The sequence below is a fragment of the Mytilus edulis genome, chromosome 4 (assembly GCF_963676685.1).
Source record: "Mytilus edulis chromosome 4, xbMytEdul2.2, whole genome shotgun sequence".
Classification (NCBI taxonomy): Eukaryota; Metazoa; Mollusca; class Bivalvia; order Mytilida; family Mytilidae; genus Mytilus; species Mytilus edulis.
The window spans coordinates 26,991,899-27,011,104 of NC_092347.1; the positions used below are offsets into that span (position 1 = coordinate 26,991,899).

Below are 19,206 nucleotides of genomic sequence, written 5' to 3' on the forward strand. Positions count from 1 at the left end.
GTTTTGTTGGGCGAATGTGATTTATGCGGGAAAATTGTTGACGTCATGTGTTAAAACAGTTATTGGCCAATCAAATCGGTATGTTTTAATTTGCACAGCACGAGATGACCCATTAACCCGAACTCCTTCGTCGTTCGGGTTAAACAGGGTCACTCGAGCTGTGCAAATTAAATCCCATATACCGACTTGCTTGGTCAATAACTATAACATAGGACAGTATGACTCGCTTAAAATATAAAATTTTCATGTTCATTGAATTGCAAAGTACGGTTCAAATTCCTAATTTTGGGGGTGGGGGTGGGGGGGGGGGGGGGTGGGTACATTTCCAAAAGAACATGTGTATAGTTTTAAGTTGACATGAACATAACTTCATTGTAATTTAATCTACCTTAACAAACAGACGAAACCTAGTATTGGACGGACGGACTGACGGACGGCAGCACAGACCAGAAAACATTATGCCCCACTACCGTAGTAGGGACATAAAATTCCTAGTCACAAATGGCAAATTTTGTTTGAGGCTGATATTCAGACGATCCACTGTAATAGCTATTATAATTTCAATGTTCCCTCATTGTTGCACGTGACAAGAAGCCTTAGTATCAACTTTAATAATTACTATTTTCTAGGCATCTCAATAAATACTAAATACTGTATATATAGCCGATAGCCCAGCAATACTGGTGGACCCCATATTTTATGAATATAAATATAATTGATAAACACAATATTCATAAAGCATGAGTATCAATGCACAGTAAATTAACTTTCATTAAAGAATTCAATAGAATAATTAGTAAATTGTGTTCAAAAATATTTTGCTCTGTCATCAACAATCCCGTCGGCCAGGAAAGACCAACAAAAACGAGTTACATCGGTCAAACTCCATTTAAACTGCATTCAAAAGACTGGTGACATTTTAAATAAAGTGGAAGATGTGGCAAACCTGTGTCCAAACCCAAATGCTAGGAAGACCGTCTCGAGAGTTATATTTAGACTGTATATAAAGTAAATATACTATACATATAAATAGACTGTAATAAGTAATAACTAAGTTACTCTTTAGTAAAATATCTGCCTTCCAAATACAAATTAGAATAACAATTCAATTGAAAATGAACTGTATTTCACTGTTGTCCAGTCAGATGATTGGCTAGAAGTGACAAACTAGGGAAAATATTCCCACTTAATATCAATATCTTCGGCTATGCATATATCTCGTTAGAAGATTTTCTATAGGTCGTTCCTCAAAACACAGATTTTGTTTCGTTTCGTTGTGTTTCGTTTCTCAATTTACATGTTTTGTTTCGTTTCGCTGTTTCGTTTCGTTTCGCTGTGTTTCGTTTCGTTTTACCATGTTTCGTTTCGTTTCGTTTCGCTCTGTTTCGTTTCTGTATCTGTATCTGTATCTTGCCAATATAGGCACACCTTCAGTACGAAGTAATAAATCGAATATAAATCCAATCACCAATAGAATTATAATACAGTCTGTACACAATAAAAGTATGTCAATATATTCCTTCACCAATATCATATATCAAGTCTTATTCACGGAATTTAGAATATATTTACTTTTAATTAATAATAACTTACAGTCCACACACAACTACTACATAGCTAAATTTGACTTTCTTAAGTTTTTCTGTCCAGTGTTTAGGAGCTTGTATCTTTGCATATTATTATGCAGGATATATATAAGTGTTCTACAAGCAGGTTCAACATGCAAGCTAATAAAGCTACATAAATCACTAGTTTTGGTGCAAGCACATAATTTCACTAGATAGTATGGGTTAATTATCACATGGGTTAGGTTTATATCCAAACTAATGTTAAATAGTTCTACCAATCTAAGACATTGCTCACGTATCACTTTTAAAAGCTTTTCTCTGTCCGGTTGCGATGTGTTGCAAGCTAGAATAACCCTCTGAATTTTCATTTATCTTTTCTCTCCAGTAAGTATAAATTTTCCTTGTAATAATTTTTTTCCATTGGAATTTTCCAAGAGGGTAAGTTAGGAAATTCTGACAGTCTGGCAGATCACATTTTAGGCATATTTTCTTTATTTGTATGAACCAGCTTTTACTTGTATGTGTTTTTAATTGCAGCTGTCTTTCTGCCAATCTCCATTCAACTGATGTTTTGTTAGCTCTGGTGATATTTCCAAAAAGTGTTAAAGCTTTAAGGTGGATTTCAGCTTCAATTGGTAGCATTCCACTTAGTATGATCTAGTATGTATATAGCAGGGTCAGCTGTTTGTTGAGATAAAGAGAGTATTTGTTTAATAATTTTCTTGTGAAATTGGTTGATTGTGTCAAAAATGCTGCCTGTCGGAAGTAGTATTTCCAAACCATGATAGGTTAATATAGGCATAACATATGTATTTAAAAAAGTTATAGCTGTTTCAGGATCTAATCCATTCCTCCCATGTAAGCCTGCGCCCATTAGACTATATAATGATCCTCTTGCCTTCTTTATGTTAATATCAACAGTTAATTTTGCCGAGTTTTTCTGACACTTTTGTATACCAATATGTGAGGAGTGATCTACAACTGGCATAGGGTTATTGTTTATATGCCAAAAAATGTCCTCTATTTCAATCGATCTGGATGAAGTGTTTACATACCGGTAATATTACACTTTTTGTTGGTTGTAGAGTGTATCCCTCTCTCCTACTAAAATTGACTGCAATATTTACTAGCGTCTGAAGTTCTACTAGATTGTTTGCTATGATAGCAACGTCATCAGCACATGTTGGAGCACAGCAGCTAATATTGCCTATGTGTCCACCTATTCATGTGTCACATAAGAGGTTTAGTAGAGGGTTTACATACAACTTGTACAGATCTGCACTAATGGTACCACCTTGGCGTACACCCTGTTCTATCCCAAAGACTGCTGAAGTTTTATTTCTCCATTTTTATACAAGCTGTTGCATTTTTGTATAGACTGTCTATCAATATTATGGATTGATCATAGATTCCTGTTTGATATTATCTCCTTATAAGATTTGAATGTACGACCACACCAAATGCCGATTTACCATCAAGTAAAGCTATGTATGTTGGTAATTTGAGATCTTTACTTTCACGCTCAAACTCTTCAATAATTAATTCACATAACAGAGGGGTGGTGTTCTCGGTAAATGCTCTTTGTAATTGATTTTGTTTCTCCAGGATGATAGGGTTTTCCCGTAATTTAATTATCTTTTCAATTATTTTGGAGTATATAGGTGTGACTGTTATTTCTCTATAGTTTTTCGCATATCTTGCACCACCCTTATTCTTGAATACAGGAAATAGTGTACCAATTTTCAGAATATCAGATATACAGCCTAGTTCCAAAGATCTGTTGATAAGTAGTTGCAAATATTGTTGCAATTGTTTACCACCATATATGATATTTTCAGCGTTTACACCAAAGAAGTCGGCAGCTTTATTCCTATTTAGACATGATATTGCTTTTGAAATCTCTTCTTCTGAAATAGGGTTATGCTTGAAACGATCTTTACATATGTCAATTATAATTTTAGCTTCTTTTTCAATAAGATCTTGTCGATATTGAGTGTCATAATTTTGATTTTGTTCCTTTTTTGCAAGCTTATGAAAGTGTGAACGCCAGCCTTCAATGATATTATCGTTGTGATAGGTATTATCATCTACATGTAATTGATCTATAAATCTAGATAATTTTCCTCTTTGACCTTTTATAATTTTTATAAAACATGTTTCTGTCTGATGTTCTGACATTAATTAGTTTTTGACGTTTATTTATTCTACGTTTAGCTACTTCTAATCTGCATTCTTTACGTAGAATGTGCGTTGTTAGTTTATTCTTTTTCAGATATATGCTATCGGATTCTTTTGGACGTCCATTTAACTTCCAGTCGTGAAAAGCAAGTTTCTTCTTTTTGATAGCTTCTTTTATGGCGTCAATCATTACTTGTAGCTTAGGTCTTTTTTTCCCCAATTTTGATTGCTGGTGCTGCAGCTTTAGTAGATTTAACAATAATTTGATTGAGATTCTTGAAAGCGTTTGTTACATCTTCTATTGTCTCTATTGTTGGTTTGCTGTCTGGTATTTCTGAAGCAATAAGAGTCTCATATAGCTGTGTATCAACTTTATCCCATTTGATCTTACGTTTGACAGAAGTATTACTTGAATTGATTTGTTTCACAGGATGATGATATTGAAGGATCAGTTTAATTGGGTAATGATCTGATACATTAGATATTATGTATATATAAATTTTGAAATATAAAATAGTCAATGGCAGTGGTATCACATGCAGCCGTTTGAATGGATAAAAGTGCTACTATTATATTTTGTTTCGAAATCATGCTCTTTCATGAAGTCATTGACACAGGTCTTCCTTTGTGATCATGTTGGACCATTTACAATATCCTCGTTTAAGTCTCCTCCAATAATTATTTGGTGTGATTGTTGATACGTACTGACTATTTCATGTCACTGAGCAATGCAGTCTTGAAAATCACTAGTCTAAGGTGTTGAGATGATCCTTTACAAGGCAAGTATACAGAGAGAATAATTAAATTAGGATCACTAGTGACTTCTATTCCTTGAATTCTTTCGTTACCTATTGTTAATGGTGAAATTATTATAGAGTCTAAATCTTTTTTTCCATAATATAGCTATGCCCCCATAACCTCTAGGCATCTGTGTAGCAGGGATGGGATCTAATGAGTCAACTGCCTTGCCGACACCAGTAAGCTTGTCACTTATTTCATTTAGCATCGATAACTGTTCCGTTTCTCACTTTACCGGGACCCGAAATGGGTTTTTGAATGCTATGCCTAGTAGCAATAGAAAGGGATTAAGGGCAGCCATCCTTCTGTAAATTACTTTTCCTAAACAAAAACATTTCAAATAGAAAAATTGTGAATTTATACTCTAATCCGTTTACTGGAGCTGGTGGTCCTATATTTATAGGACGGATCTTCTACAAGACAAGACAAAACAAGATGGTCTGTTAATGTGCAGTCTCATTTAAAATTATCCCTGAAAATGTCTTAAACAAACAAAAAATGTTTTAGGATATAAATAAATACATACTTTATGAATACCCTAAAGTTTTTCCCCGTGTGAAACATGTTACCTGTTACCTGTTACCTTCTGTAGATCCCTCCTCTATCAAGAGAACCTGGAGTTCATCCAGTAAAATTTTGTTGCCTTATATTTACATCTGTTTCCAGTCACTATACATTTATCTTTAAAATTTTTTATCTATTTACAGCCTATGAGTTTGGTAAACCTTACAACTTTTAAATGTTTATTTACTTTCAAGGAGCACACTACGCTTTTCATGGAGCGAGTAACACAGGCTTCTATAGTGATTGATTCCACCAAATTTATGTCATTTTTCTCCAACACATGATACCACTCGAAACGACTACAGTCCAAGATTAATTGTATCATTTTCGAGTTACTAACGCAAATGTCAGTCCATGCAACAGTTCCAATCTTTGGTACAACAATTGTATAAAGCTTTGAGATAAAAATGTCTCTAATACTTGTTAGGGCAGAGCATACGACAAGAAAATGTTCTAAATGTTCAGTTCCTTCCTCACATAGCGGACAAATTGAAGTTTTTTGACCATTTGAAAATTTTGAACGGTGGTACTGTAGAATATATGTATCCAATAGCATTTTGATCTTATAACAGGCTTTACGTATACACATTTGTTCTGAACCAGCACTTTTCCATATGTCAAAGTTTACGGGAACCTGTGTGATTTTACGTAATGGCGGACAAATTTGCATACAAGTGTAAATACGTCTATTAACAACACCAATTTTACAGTTTTTCATATTTAGGTACCGTAATGACGGTTTTGATTTGGCTTCAGTAAACAGTTTTTCGGACCAAAAGTTATCAATACACTTTTTTACTTTCATTTTCCACTTGTATTTTGTCTCTGGTTTAAGTAAAACTTCTGAGGCACACGGCAAGTTATATTGTGCTCCGAGACGGAGGAATATATTTAGAAAAGACGATATTTACTAACATTATACATTCATTTCGCTTCCCGGTCTATTATTTTCCCACAGAAAAATTTATAAACTTGGCCATGTGGAGAAGAATTTAAATATTTAAAAATCAAAACCACTTGAAGTATTCTGACAAATACACCCTAGCGTAAGTATATAAAACTGTCATACCTTTGAAATAAAAAGAAAGTTAATTGAGTAAAAAGGCAATGAAATTGAAAATAACCTCTGACACTATAGTTTCATGTGCTCCATTAGTCCAAATGATTATGACGTCTGGCAAGGCTATTTTAATTTTTTCTCTGGGAGGAAGGCGTCCCAGAAAAAAATTAAAATAACCTTGGCAGACGTCATAAATATTTGGACTAGTGCCCCATCTAACCTCTGTCAAAACAAGTGGCTGTGATCCAAAGTCGCAGGAAGGTGTCACAGAAAAAAATAAAGGCCAAAAAATAAATAGCATTTCAAGGAGTCATAATTATTGTATATATATATTTGTAGCCTAGCCACAGGGGTTTGATACAATTTGCTGGGTGTATTAGAAATAGCTGAATTCATTTAATGTCAAAGAAATTTCAAGGGGCAGATCCAACCATCTTTTAAAGGGGGTTCCCAAATCATGATAAAAAAGGGGGGTCCAACTATATGTCCCTATTCAACTGCATTGATCATATTGATCATCAGATATATAAGGGTGTTTCCACCGCCGGGACTACCCTGGATCCGTCACTGAATCCCTTGTAAAAACCATATTCATTATATTCAGCAACAATCAAGATTCTACTTTGTCAACATTATCTCCCCGTTACACCACCATGACCACCTAATTTTTATAATCGTAAAAATGGAAGCCATATTTATATAGTGCTGTCACTTCCTGTTTCCATTTCTGCAACCCCACAATATCCACGTCTATTGTATTTAAGTGTTGTTTTTGGTCTTTTTTTGTCATAAAGGCAGCACTTGACGTGGTATAACATGTCAACACATTAAACGATTTCTTTGCCCTAACCAAAGTGTTGTTATCTTTTTATGGTTGTGACTAAAGTACATGTAGATCTGATCGTAGATAAAATGCAGACATCAGAATGTAATAAGATAGCTGAGTAGATAGATAAAATGTAGACCAAAGATTTAATAAATAGCTGAGTAGATAGATAAAATGTAGACCAAAGATTTAATAAATTAGCCGAGTAGTTAGATAAAATGCAGACGACAATTACTGAACATCAGCATGATCAGATTTCTGACTTAGGACAGGTGCTAACAAATGCAGGGGGTTTAAACATTTTAATAGGAACCAACCTTTACCCTTACCTGAAACAATAGTGTAAAATCACAACATACTAGAAAGACATAAAATATCAATTGAAATGGCTTAACTTAATCAAAAGATATATTATTAAAAAAAAAAAACATACACTGAACGAATAAATTTGATCTATGTCACAATGTAAATACACATCAATAAAAATATAAAGGTGTTAAATATTATCAGAAAGACAACAATAGCATTGAACAAAATGCTGCCAAGTAGAATAACGTAAATAGGTTAATAAAAATAATTTTGCTGTAAGGTCACACAGTCTTCACTCTTTACCACAAGTCCTAAGACATTGGCTTGTAAAATTGCATATGGGCTCGTAAAATTCTCCTAAAAGCCAACAAAATACAACCTTTTTTTCTTCAAAATTTGGAGCTTCTGGCTTGTGGATTTAAAAGTTAAGGGCGAAGGCAGAAGGTATACAATCATGGAGTACGGAAATATATTTTACATAACATTAATTTTGTTGTTCAAATTACGAGAACAGAAGTTATATTTGTTCACCAAGGACAGAACATTAATACTAGTCATGCTAGTAATTAACACATCATACTTTAAAGAAAATGCTTTCATGTTTTTTTTAATTTCAGAAGAAGTTGAGATGAATTGCATAAGAAGACGTCTGTTTCAGATGGCAAAATTGTCAAGAGGGAGACAACAGAATTTTAGAAAACAGACATTGCTCCACAGTGAAGGAGGGAATACAATGATGTCAACTTCTTACTTCTATGACAGTGAACATGCTCCCTTAATTGAGAAAGATTATACACTAGACTCAGCAGATAAGCCTCTTTTAGAAGGACTATTTACTCCAGAGACAGCTGCTGAATATTTAAGTAACCTATCTGAAGAAGAGCAGAAAAAACTGCAAGCTTATAAACTGGAATATGAAGTTACCAGTAGTATTTCAACACAGGTAACAGTTAGTCCTTGTATATATACACATGGAAAAAAGTATTGCAACACCTTGATTTTTAAAACTTGAAAAATCAGCCTCTTTTTTTGGATGAAATATAATAAAATATGTGTATAATATTATTGAAATATAGTTTATGATAACATTGGCATTGAAACGAACAAAAAATATTTGAAAAAAAAATGATTTATACAACCACAATTTTAATAACAAAATGAAGTGTTTTTTGTACAAAAAAATGCATTTTACAACTTTTACTGTCCATAGTCGAACTTTACAATGTCAGACATTTCAAAATTAATCTTTAGATGACTGTTCACATCATGGTTGATCGTTATACGCCAAAGAATTAGTACTTTGTGCGCAGCCTCCATTCAAACAGATAACCGCATCTTAATGTCTTCTGATTCCTGTCATAAATCGACTAATTTGTTGCTAAGGTAGCAGCAACCATTTCTGATGAAGGGCATTGTTTATTTCATGATGTGTTTGAACTGGGGTGTCCTTTCGCGCACTTTCCGCCCAATAGTGTCCCATATATGCTCGATATGGTTCAAAGCTGGGCTACGATCAGGCCAAGTAAGATGAACCAAATTTCATTTGAACATTGGATCTTCCTCCACGATGCTAATTTCCAACTTTGGCATGCTCTGCACTACATTGGATACGGAAAACTGTGTGTCTGTTCGTTAGCAAAGGTCTCCGAAATGGTCTTATCGCACGAAAACCAGTAGCTATGAGTTGATCTCGAACAGTTCTTGTTAAAAGGCTCCTGTATGGCCACCACTCTCTTTTTAGGATTGTCTTGTATGCAATGGGTTTCCTTCTGACCAACCTTCATTCTGCTTGATTTTCTCAGGCAAATGGTATAGGGGTCTTCATTATCTCGGAAGGGTTTTAACAGCGTTTATTGCCTGATTTTTATTCTCAAAACGACTTATAGTGGAATGGTGATGACCAACAATACGTGCAGTTGTTACAGCGACATCCCTGCTTCTCTTATGCTGATAATCTGCCATCTTGCTGCAGTTAAGAGTTGTCAAGGACCCATTACAAGGTGTCAATCACATTTAAAAACTTGGTTATTTAAAGTGTTAAAAACAATGAGGGTAAAAACATCTGTTTTGTTGTTTATGGGTACAGTAGCTGCATGTGGAGATAAAAATTTATCGAGTCAATATTTATTGATTAAACGCAGGTGATACTTAAATGATGTTTAACTAGTTCTATTTTACCAAATTATATCACAAAAAGATAAAGAGTGTTTTTTTAATTTCAATTTCAATTTGGTGTTGCAATACTTTTTTCCATGTGTATAGTTATAAGTCACATTTTTTTTATTCTTTGTAAATAGTTCTAAAACACAACTAATACTCCTTGATTAATTTTTATTCGACTGTAAACATTTTTTGTGGTCGTATATTGGTATGACGTTGGCGTCGTCGTCGTCCGAAGACACATTGGTTTTCGCACTATAACTTTAGTATAAGTAAATAGAAATCTATGAAATGTAAACACAAGGTTTATGAACACAAAAGGAAGAATGGGATTGATTTTGGGAGTTTTGGTCCCAACAGTTTAGGAATTAGGGGCCAAAAAGGGGCCCAAATAAGCATTTTTCTTGGTTTTCGCACAATAACTTTAGTATAAGTAAATAGAAATCTATGAAATATAAACACAAGGTTTATGACCATAAAAGGAAGGTTGGGATTGATTTTGGGAGTTTTGGTCTTAACAGTTTAGGAATAAGGGGCCCACAGGGTCCAAAATTAGACTTTTCATCAAAAAATGAATAATTGGGGTTCTTTGATATGCTGAATCTAACCGTGTATGTAGATTCTTAATTTTTGGTCCCGTTTTCAAATTGGTCTACATTAAGGTCCAAAGGATCCAAAATTAAACTTTACAAAAATTGTATTCTTGGGGTTCTTTGATATGCTGAATCTAAACATGTACTTAGATTTTTGATTATGGGCCCAGTTTTCAAGTTGGTCCAAATCGGGGTCCAAAATTAAACTTCGTTTGATTTCAACAAAAATTGAATTCTTGGGGTTCTTTGATATGCTGAATCCAAACATGTATTTAGATTTTTTATTATAGGCCCAGTTTTCAAGTTGGTCCAAATCGGGGTCCAAAATTAAACTTTGTTTGATTTCAACAAAAATTGAATATATGGGGTTCTTTGATATATGCTGAATCTAACCATGTATTTAGATTTTTGATGTTTTTTGGCCTGGTTATCAAATTGGTCCACATTGAGGTCTAAAGGGTCCAAAATTGAACTTTATTTGATTTCATCAAAAATGGAGTTCTTGAGGTTCTTTGATATGCTGAATCTAACCATGTATTTAGATTTTGGATATTGGACCATAATAGGTAAATGTCCAATTTAAAATTTTTTAAAGTTTTTAAGTTTAAGTTCTTAGACCCCATTCATTCTGTGTCAGAAACCTATGTTGTGTCAACTATTTAATCACAATCCAAATTCAGAGCTGTATCAAGCTTGAATGTTGTGTCCATACTTGCCCCAACTGTTCAGGGTTCAACCTCTGCGGTCGTATAAAGCTGCACCCTGCGGAGCATCTGGTTTCTTTCTATGAATGTATTTCAAATATTGTAAGTGAATGTCATCCTGGTATTTTTTCCTGTATACAGTGGATTCATTTATTATCGTTGGTATCAGGGGTGGATCCAGGATTTTGGAAAGGAGGGGTGCAGTTTTTAAATTTGCCGACGTGAGCGAGGCGAAAAATTTTTGGGACATTTTTTTGGCTAAAAACATGAAATAAGTGTAATATGCATTTATGTTGTGTAGTTCCTGAAAAGTGTTAAGGGTTGGACATTTTCAATGCTGTATTCTCCCTATATATATTAATTGCCTATCATAAAATGATAGTACGGATTTAAAGCTATTTACTGATAAATTTGATGTGGGACTTTTCAGTAAAAAAAGACATGGAAAATTCTCGCTGGTTTGTTGTAAGTTAAGTTATCATAACCTCACAGATTTCTTGTTGTAAACAAGATATAAGTCGGGCTATTCGATGAAATTTACAATACGACGGACACGAGCTAAAAAAGACAAGCAAGCAATATTTATCCAAATGTTTGGTTGATATGTTTCACCCAACAAAATTAAGGGATGTGATGGATTCCAAATCAACCAAAAGCTACGAATGAGTCTGAAATCATCAGACAACCAATATATGAATTAATGACGGTCGAAAAATGAAGACATAAAGGCTACTTTCAGCAGGCAGGTTACAGTCTGGTCTTGAAAAATGTATTCAATATATCAGTTCCGCGAAACAGACATTCCGGTCAGACATTCAAACCCCAGCCAAAAAGAATATACGCTCGTTTGTATTCATCATGTTCATTTAATGCTTAATAATTCTGTTGGATATTCGTTTCTAATAGCAAAAAAATGGACAAGATTATTGTTTTCAATCCAGATACGGCCAGAATTTTTGTTTAATGCAAAAATCAATGTCAATTTTTAATCTCTCAAATATCTCAGACTGCCTCCTCAAATCAAATGTTTCGTTCCTTATACTTTAAATCTATCTAGAGCTTATACCATGTATACTGACTGGGGAACATTATTCAGTTATAACATTATTTTAAAATAGGATGCCGATCATGGGGCGTTACGAGTAACAGTTTAACATGTTTTCGTAGGTATTTCTAAATAATATTGCTGGGGAATTTTTTTTCATGAGAGTGTACTAATATAGAGTATTAATGTTTGGCGGACTAATGAAATAGAAGTCAATACATTCTTGCTCTATCCTGTGTCGCCTTGAAGGTGTTAAAATTGTCATGCTCAGCCTAAGCAATTTGTGACAGTAATTTAAATTTCAAAATGACTGAGAGACGTTTTTTCGATGCACTGGTCAATTCCACCTTAGTGAATTACATGACTTTCAGTTAGTATATACCAGCGAAAAATATCTTTATAAGTAAAGAATTGTCACATAAAATAAATACACAGGAAATGGGAAAGTTCACGTCGTCTAGTCTGATTAATCATTTTACAAAAAAAAAAAAAAAAAGTCCAAGCAAAGGGTATGCCCTCTATGCCCCCCTCTGGATCTGCCACTGGGTATTAATTTTAGTGGATTGCTGAAAACTTGCATATTCATGGATACTTGATTTCGTGGTTTTGACAATCTCTTTATACAAAGCCTATTGAAAATATGTTATTCGGTGTATGTTTGAATTCGTGGTTCAACAAAACCTATTGAAAATATGTTATTCGGTGTACGTTTGAATTTGTGGTTCAACTGTACACATGAAACCCAAGAAAAATTGGTATCCAATGAATAATAATGAATCCACAGTAATAAATTTCGTTTTTTATCACTGTATTCTGTGAGGAAAGAGGTAAGAGAGCATGTAAAAATATGGATTGTGAAATGTGCAAAGGTATTTCAAAACTTCAGTTTACAGTACTATATATGTTTACTTAATACTTATATTAGCATGCTTAGGGTTAAGTTTACACATATATGTCACTATTATCCCTTGTTATATATCAACAGATTTTAAAGAGTGTACCTAGGATTTGGTTTATAACAGGTTTCCCTGTTGCATTGGGATCAGATTACATGTTACACAGGGTTTGGGCTATACAGGTTTTCATGGTAACCAAAGCCAGTGTTCAGTTGGTACAAGTTTTTAATGTTATTCAGGGTTTGGGCAATACTGGTTTCCATGTTACCCAGTGTTGGTAAATACATGTACATGTTTTCATGTTATCCACAGTTCAGTGGATACTTGTTTACCCAGTGTTTGATATTAACACAGGTTTTCATGCTATCCACGGTTTTGGCAATACTGGTTTCCATGTTTAAGTTACCTGTAGAAAGTGTTCGTTTAATACAGCTTTTATGTTCCCAAGTGTTTGGTTTAATACAGCTTTTATGTTCCCAAGTGTTTGGTTTAAACAAGTTTTTATGTTATCCATGGTTTGGTTGATACAGAATTCCATGTTACCCAGTGTTGGTTAATACAGGTTTACAAATGTACAAATGACCCAGGGTTTGGTTAAAACAGGTTTTCATATTATCTTTAGTTCATTTGTACTGGTTTCCATAATCACAATCATTCAGTTAGCATTCCATAACCTATATAAAAAATGTATAATACATTGAGAGAACTTTATTGAGCTCAAATTATACCCATAAGAGCATGAAAAGGGTCACATACTATAATTTTCATCAAATGCCCCATTTTCCTCAAATCCCTAGACCCTTAAGAAACATGTATTTACATGGACATTGGTTAGTTTGAATTTATTTGTTTAATTATAGTTAAGTACATTACATGTATGTTTCATTATAATACATTATTTTGATTGGTTTACCGTACAGCAATCTCACTTCATTCTGAAAGTACTGTGAATTCATTAATTTTCATGGGTACCAATTTTCGTAGATTGAAAAAAACTTGCATTTTCATGGATATTTGGTTTCGTGGTTATGCTGACCTGTTCATACAAAGCCTTTAGAAATTTTTTGTAATTCGTTGAACATTTGAATTCGTGGTTCACATGTATCCAGGAAATCCATGAAAATTGGTATCAAACGAATAATAATGAATGCACAGTAACCTTCATTTCCAAATAAATGTAACATTCATGATCATCATGATGACAAGAGTTTCTATAATAAAGTGCAAAGGGATAAATGATAGAAAAACTTCATAGAAACCATGTTTTCATGATCCTATCAAAGAAATGTAATTGTAAATATTGAATACTTCTTGAAGTAATTTTATAGAGTTTTAAAAGTTGACCCTGCGTGCATTTTTAGAATGAAGCGCTTCCGTGCTTCATACAAAATTCAATCTTATTTGTTATTGAAGTAATATTTATCTTGTATGTTATTGTAGGCACCTATAGAAATGAGAGACGAATGGTGGGCACAGTTGTTAATGACTGGACATTCTTCATCAAGACGGAAAAACTTGTTGCGTTTCTTTCAAAAAAAGGAAAATGCAAAGTTAGTAAGAGCAAAGAAGAAAGTGGAAAATGAGAAAAAGATGGAGATACATGATGCAGAAAAAAAAATTATGATGGGAGATCTATTGTACAATCCAATTAAGAGAAATACTATTCATTTAAAGATCTTAAGACAAACCATGGTTCATCAAACGGATTCTAAACTAGCACAATCTATGATATTTGGTAGACCATTCGTTGTTGATATGAGCTATGAACCATACATGGGAATTAAAGAGAAGAACAGTTGTGTAGATCAATTACTTAATGGTTATGGTGCCAATAGATCTAGAAATGAACCTAGTGATCTCATATTTACCAACTGGATTCATGATAGCTTTATCTTTAAAAAGCTCAACTTTATTCAAAAAGAGCGATCTGCTTACCCTACCTTAATGATGAAATGTACTGAACAGAATTATGTGGATCTATTCCCAAAGGAAAGACTGGTATATCTGTCACCACACTCACCTTTTGAGTTAACACACGATGACCCAGACAACATCTACATAATGGGAGGATACGTTGACTTGGGTGGCGGCAAGCAAGGACAAAAACCAGTATCCTATGCTAAAGCTAAGCAAGAAAAAATTAGAAGTTGCAGACTCCCCTTAGATAAATATTGTGTGTAAGTTTAAGTTTGTGTGAGTCATTTAAGAACCTCAAACAGAAATTGTGTTACCATCCTTTTCTTGAATTTCTCTAATAGACTGTTGAATAAATGTGAATACAATCCAGGTAAACTCGTAAGAGAGTCACACTATCTCTTTTTGATAAACATGATAAAGAGCTACTGAACAAAACACAACTAAAATGAAATGTGATCAGTATTTTGCATGTGAGTTCATAATATAATGAAATTGAGAATGGAAACGGGGAAAGTGTCTAAGAGACAAAAACCAGACCAAATAGAAGAAAACAGCCCAAGGCTACCAATGGGTCTTCCACACAGTAAGAAAATCCTGTACCTCAAAAGGCAGGTCTCAGCTGGCCCTTAAACAAAAATGTATACCATGTATACTGATTCACACTATCATAGAAAAAGGAAGTCACACTAAAATCCAAAACATAAATGAACCAAAATGAAAAAAAACAAACTTGCATGACTTACAAGACTAAAATTGGCCGTATGTTCCTGATGCAAAAATGCAGGGGGATTTAACATGTTTTGTGAGATGTCAAATCCCCCCAAACCCATAGCCAATGTAGAACTTATGTATTTTTATGCTTATTTGTGATGGGGGAAAGGAGTTAAATGTAGAATTTATGTATTTATATGCTTATTTGTAGATGGGGTACAGGAGTAAAGTCCTTAACCTTGAACCAAGTGATGAATATAATGTATGAATTTATTGATACAAAAGACTGGAGCAGAGCATTTGAGCATGTGCCACGCAGGAAGTTACAAAGAGATGCGGATTTACGGGAACATTTATACAAAAAGCAGCAGAAAATGAATCGTGTCAACAGACGTCAATTCTTATGACCAGACATTATGCCAGATGTCCTCCGAGTATATGGATGATGAGACACAGAACAATAGTTGTATTATTAGTGGTTTCTTATGACCATTATCAAAACTTCTTGTAAATACAATTTACATACTTGTTTACTGTTATCAAGTGTGAGTGTTAATAATAAAAACAAAGCATGTATTAAATAGTATTACCAGTTTTTCTGACTAAATTTTTTATTATTTGATGAAGAGAAATAGGATAAACAATTATGAATGCACGTCAGACAACTATAATGATAGATATCAGGCAAACTTTTTTGTAAGCCAGAAACACATTTTATCTACAAAAGACTCATCAGTGACACCGAATCAAAAACTTTTAAAACAAGAGCGTAAAGGAACAAAAATTTTAAAAGATTTTGCCAAACTCAGTTAAGGTAATCCAATCCTTGGGTAACTTGTATCAAAGGTAGAGTTATTATATTCCTTAAAAATTTAAATAAAACACTTATATTTCTTTCAGTTAATTAAAACCCTTTTTTCTATTTTCTTGAACATCTTTTTACTAGTCTGTGATTTTGGAAAGATTTGAAGAGGAGATGATGATAAGTACCCTAACTTAAGGAAGTTCACTGCTCAGTTTCAAAATAAATAGCTTACCATAACACAAGAATATATTGATAGGGGATAAATTGAGGAATCAAAAAAGCAAAATAAATAGGGGTCAATGTGCTTTTTTTGGATATAAGCAATTGGAATTTTGGCAAGCAAATATTCTCTCAATTTTTCATAGCTTTATCATTGACAAGTTTAAGTTCTCAAAAACTATTAAAAAATGAATAGGATTTTATAAGACTTTTACAAATGGCTTATAATTATACATGTAAAAGATTTATAAAAAGAAAAATGGGGGTCCATGGGCAAATTTTTTTAAGGCATTCAAATGGATAAAACCAGAGGATTTCGCAAATCGGACAAAAATTCCAAAACATGACAAGCAAACATCCTTAGTTTTCTCGTTTCAATTGTTTTACATTGTCATATCAGGGCCTTTAATAGCTGACTAATGCGGTATGGGCTTTGCTTATTGTTGAAGCCGTACGGTAACCTATAGTTGTTAGTGTTATTTTGGATTCTTGTGGATCGTTGTTTCATTGGCAATCATAAAACATCTTTTTTATATTAAGTTTGAATATTGGTTTTTTGTTTGGAATTTTTTTGACTGTTTTTTCCAATGGAAACAAAACGTTATTCAATTGGAGACATATGTACTGGACATGTGACTGAAAACAGTTTCCATGCAATACCTAATGAACTGTACATTTATTCTTTCAAATTTTAATAGGATTTTACTGATGACAAATCGGAAGTCAAGCTTGATATTGACTATTTTCACTTGCATATAATGACATTTCAATGCAACACTTAACTGTTCAACCAACATGACCAATGCCTATAAATTTGAATGATGTAAATATTGAAAAAAAAATGGAGTTCCAAGTTCCAGAAGGGTTGGTCCCTGAGAGATTAGAATCTGGCACTCTTTTCCATTCAATAACTTATATACCATTTAACCCATGCCTTTCAAAATTTTTATATATCGTTTCTGCAGAAAAAAAGGTGCAATCCCTAAAATGTTGTATCTGTAATATAAAGGTTTTACTACAGATTCAATAAACTAAACATTATAAATGTTTATGAAAATGAGGTCACAGTCAGATGAACCATACTAGACATTTTCACTTAAAAATCATTTCACACACCAGATATAGTGGTCCTATCCCTCATAGTACCTGAGAATCAGAAAGAACCACAAAATATCAACATTGACCAATGGATTATCACGAGGTCAAGAACGTATAAACCTTGCAAGACAGACATGTATAACTTACAATAATTCTACACACAAAATGCAGTTGACCTATTATAGTATTTGATAAACTGACAAAACTTTGAAAATTTATCATGGACCAATAAACCATGAGAATAAGGTCACTGTCCTATTAACACTGCCAGACAGACATGTTCACTTATCAATCATTACAGACACCAATTATAATTGACCTATTGCTTATGGTATCTTTAGAAAAAGACCAAACCACAAAACTGAACAAGTGTTCAATGAACCATGAAATTGAGGTTAAGATCTGATGAAACCTGCCAGTCAGACATGTACTTGACAATCATTCTATACACCAAATATAGTTGACCTTATGCTTATAGTATCTGAGAAACAGACTTGAGTAAGTAACTTTAACCTTGATCACTGACATACAGCACAGTAAAAATGACATAGTTCAACTATCTCCCAATAGAGCAAATACTAATAAAAACCAAGACCCTGACTACATGCACACCTCCAATATGTGCAAACAGCTTGACCATTTTGTCTACAAAAAACTCGTCTGTGACACTGAATAAAACATGTTTACACATAATGGGACTGACAGACTAAAACAACAGGGCTGCAAAACCAAAAAAACTGAAATGTTTTTCAAGCAGTTGCTGAATCCTGATATAAATATTTGGATTATATTGAATACAAATATCACTCTGTGCTTGAGATAATGATAATCATAAACTAAGAGAAAATAAAAGCATATTTTAAATATTTTATTTAAAGAATTAATATCATTTATCATGTTCATTGAATTTCATTTCTTAAAAAGAATTTAACGAAGGAAATTTCTTCAATAAAATATGAATAATACATCAACATTACATATGAATGTACCTATTTACAAAATATTTAAAGGCATTTGAAAAGCAGGAAAGGATACCGCAAGACAAATCTTTATATGTAAAATATATGGTAAGAAATACATGTTTCACTTAACAAAGGAAGAGTACACATGATGAAATGTCTCACCTGCTTTATTGATTATACTTGACTTTATGTTGCGAGTTTTTAAGAGAAAAGAGTTTACCTTGTATTACCCAAACTTAACATAATCAATGAACTCTGTAAATAAGGTCAAGGTCAAATGCACCCTACCAGACAAATTTGTACACTAACAATCATCCCGTACATCAAATATATTATATTGAGAAACTAACATAACCGTGAAAACTTAACATTTACCAATGAACCATCAAACTGAGGTCATAGTCGCATGAAACTGACATTTAAGGAGGCTTGCAGGTATAAGATTTTCAGAAAAAAATTAAACTTTAATTTTTCATTACAAATTTTATTTATTACCTTTAGTAGTTGTTACTTTATCATATGGTACAAAAGTGATTCCAAAAAATCAGTTCGTGTTGGCCCCAGGTGACTTTTGAAATGTAGATATCACAGAAAAAGCTCCAAATTATCGCCCTTTGGTGCAAAAATGCCATAATTGGCATTAAAATCTCTTTTTTAACTCATCGGTGACCTATATTTTTTATTGTTGTTTTCAAATAAGCTGTACATAAACTAAATAATTGTAAAATTTAAGCGATTTCTGTAATTAAGTTCTTTTTTTATTTCAATATTACCGTTATTTTTCCTATTAGTT

General features: G+C 33.2%; 2 protein-coding genes across 3 annotated transcripts; one reads left to right on the forward strand and one right to left on the reverse strand.

The window, feature by feature from the left end:
• Positions 1–2,990: 2,990 nt before the first annotated feature.
• Positions 2,991–3,746, reverse strand: LOC139521315 (uncharacterized). Its single transcript, XM_071314794.1, has one exon. It carries the CDS (start codon positions 3,744–3,746, stop codon positions 2,991–2,993), a length of 756 nt encoding a protein of 251 aa, XP_071170895.1.
• A 2,251-nt stretch (positions 3,747–5,997) lies between these two features.
• On the forward strand, positions 5,998–15,924 carry LOC139521800 (tRNA methyltransferase 10 homolog C-like). Of its 2 annotated transcripts, none has more exons than XM_071315434.1 (4): positions 5,998–6,154; positions 7,921–8,246; positions 14,142–14,878; positions 15,541–15,924. In XM_071315434.1, exons 2-4 carry the CDS (start codon positions 7,932–7,934, stop codon positions 15,734–15,736), a joined length of 1,248 nt encoding a protein of 415 aa, XP_071171535.1. In that variant the 5' UTR covers positions 5,998–6,154; positions 7,921–7,931; the 3' UTR covers positions 15,737–15,924. The 2 variants fall into 2 exon arrangements, with proteins under 2 accessions (XP_071171535.1, XP_071171534.1); XM_071315433.1 differs by having other exon boundaries at positions 6,032–6,154; positions 7,924–8,246.
• The last annotated feature ends 3,282 nt before the right edge of the window (positions 15,925–19,206 follow it).

Bases quoted from the DNA above. Each gene is read 5' to 3' on its own strand.
- LOC139521800 (XM_071315434.1), top strand. From the start codon at position 7,932: ATGAATTGCATAAGAAGACGTCTGTTTCAGATGGCAAAATTGTCAAGA. The intron at 8,247-14,141 runs GTAACAGTTAGT...ATGTTATTGTAG, and splicing joins CCAGTAGTATTTCAACACAG to GCACCTATAGAAATGAGAGA. The intron at 14,879-15,540 runs GTAAGTTTAAGT...GCTTATTTGTAG, and splicing joins CCCTTAGATAAATATTGTGT to ATGGGGTACAGGAGTAAAGT.
- LOC139521315 (XM_071314794.1), bottom strand. From the start codon at position 3,746: ATGTCAGAACATCAGACAGAAACATGTTTTATAAAAATTATAAAAGGT.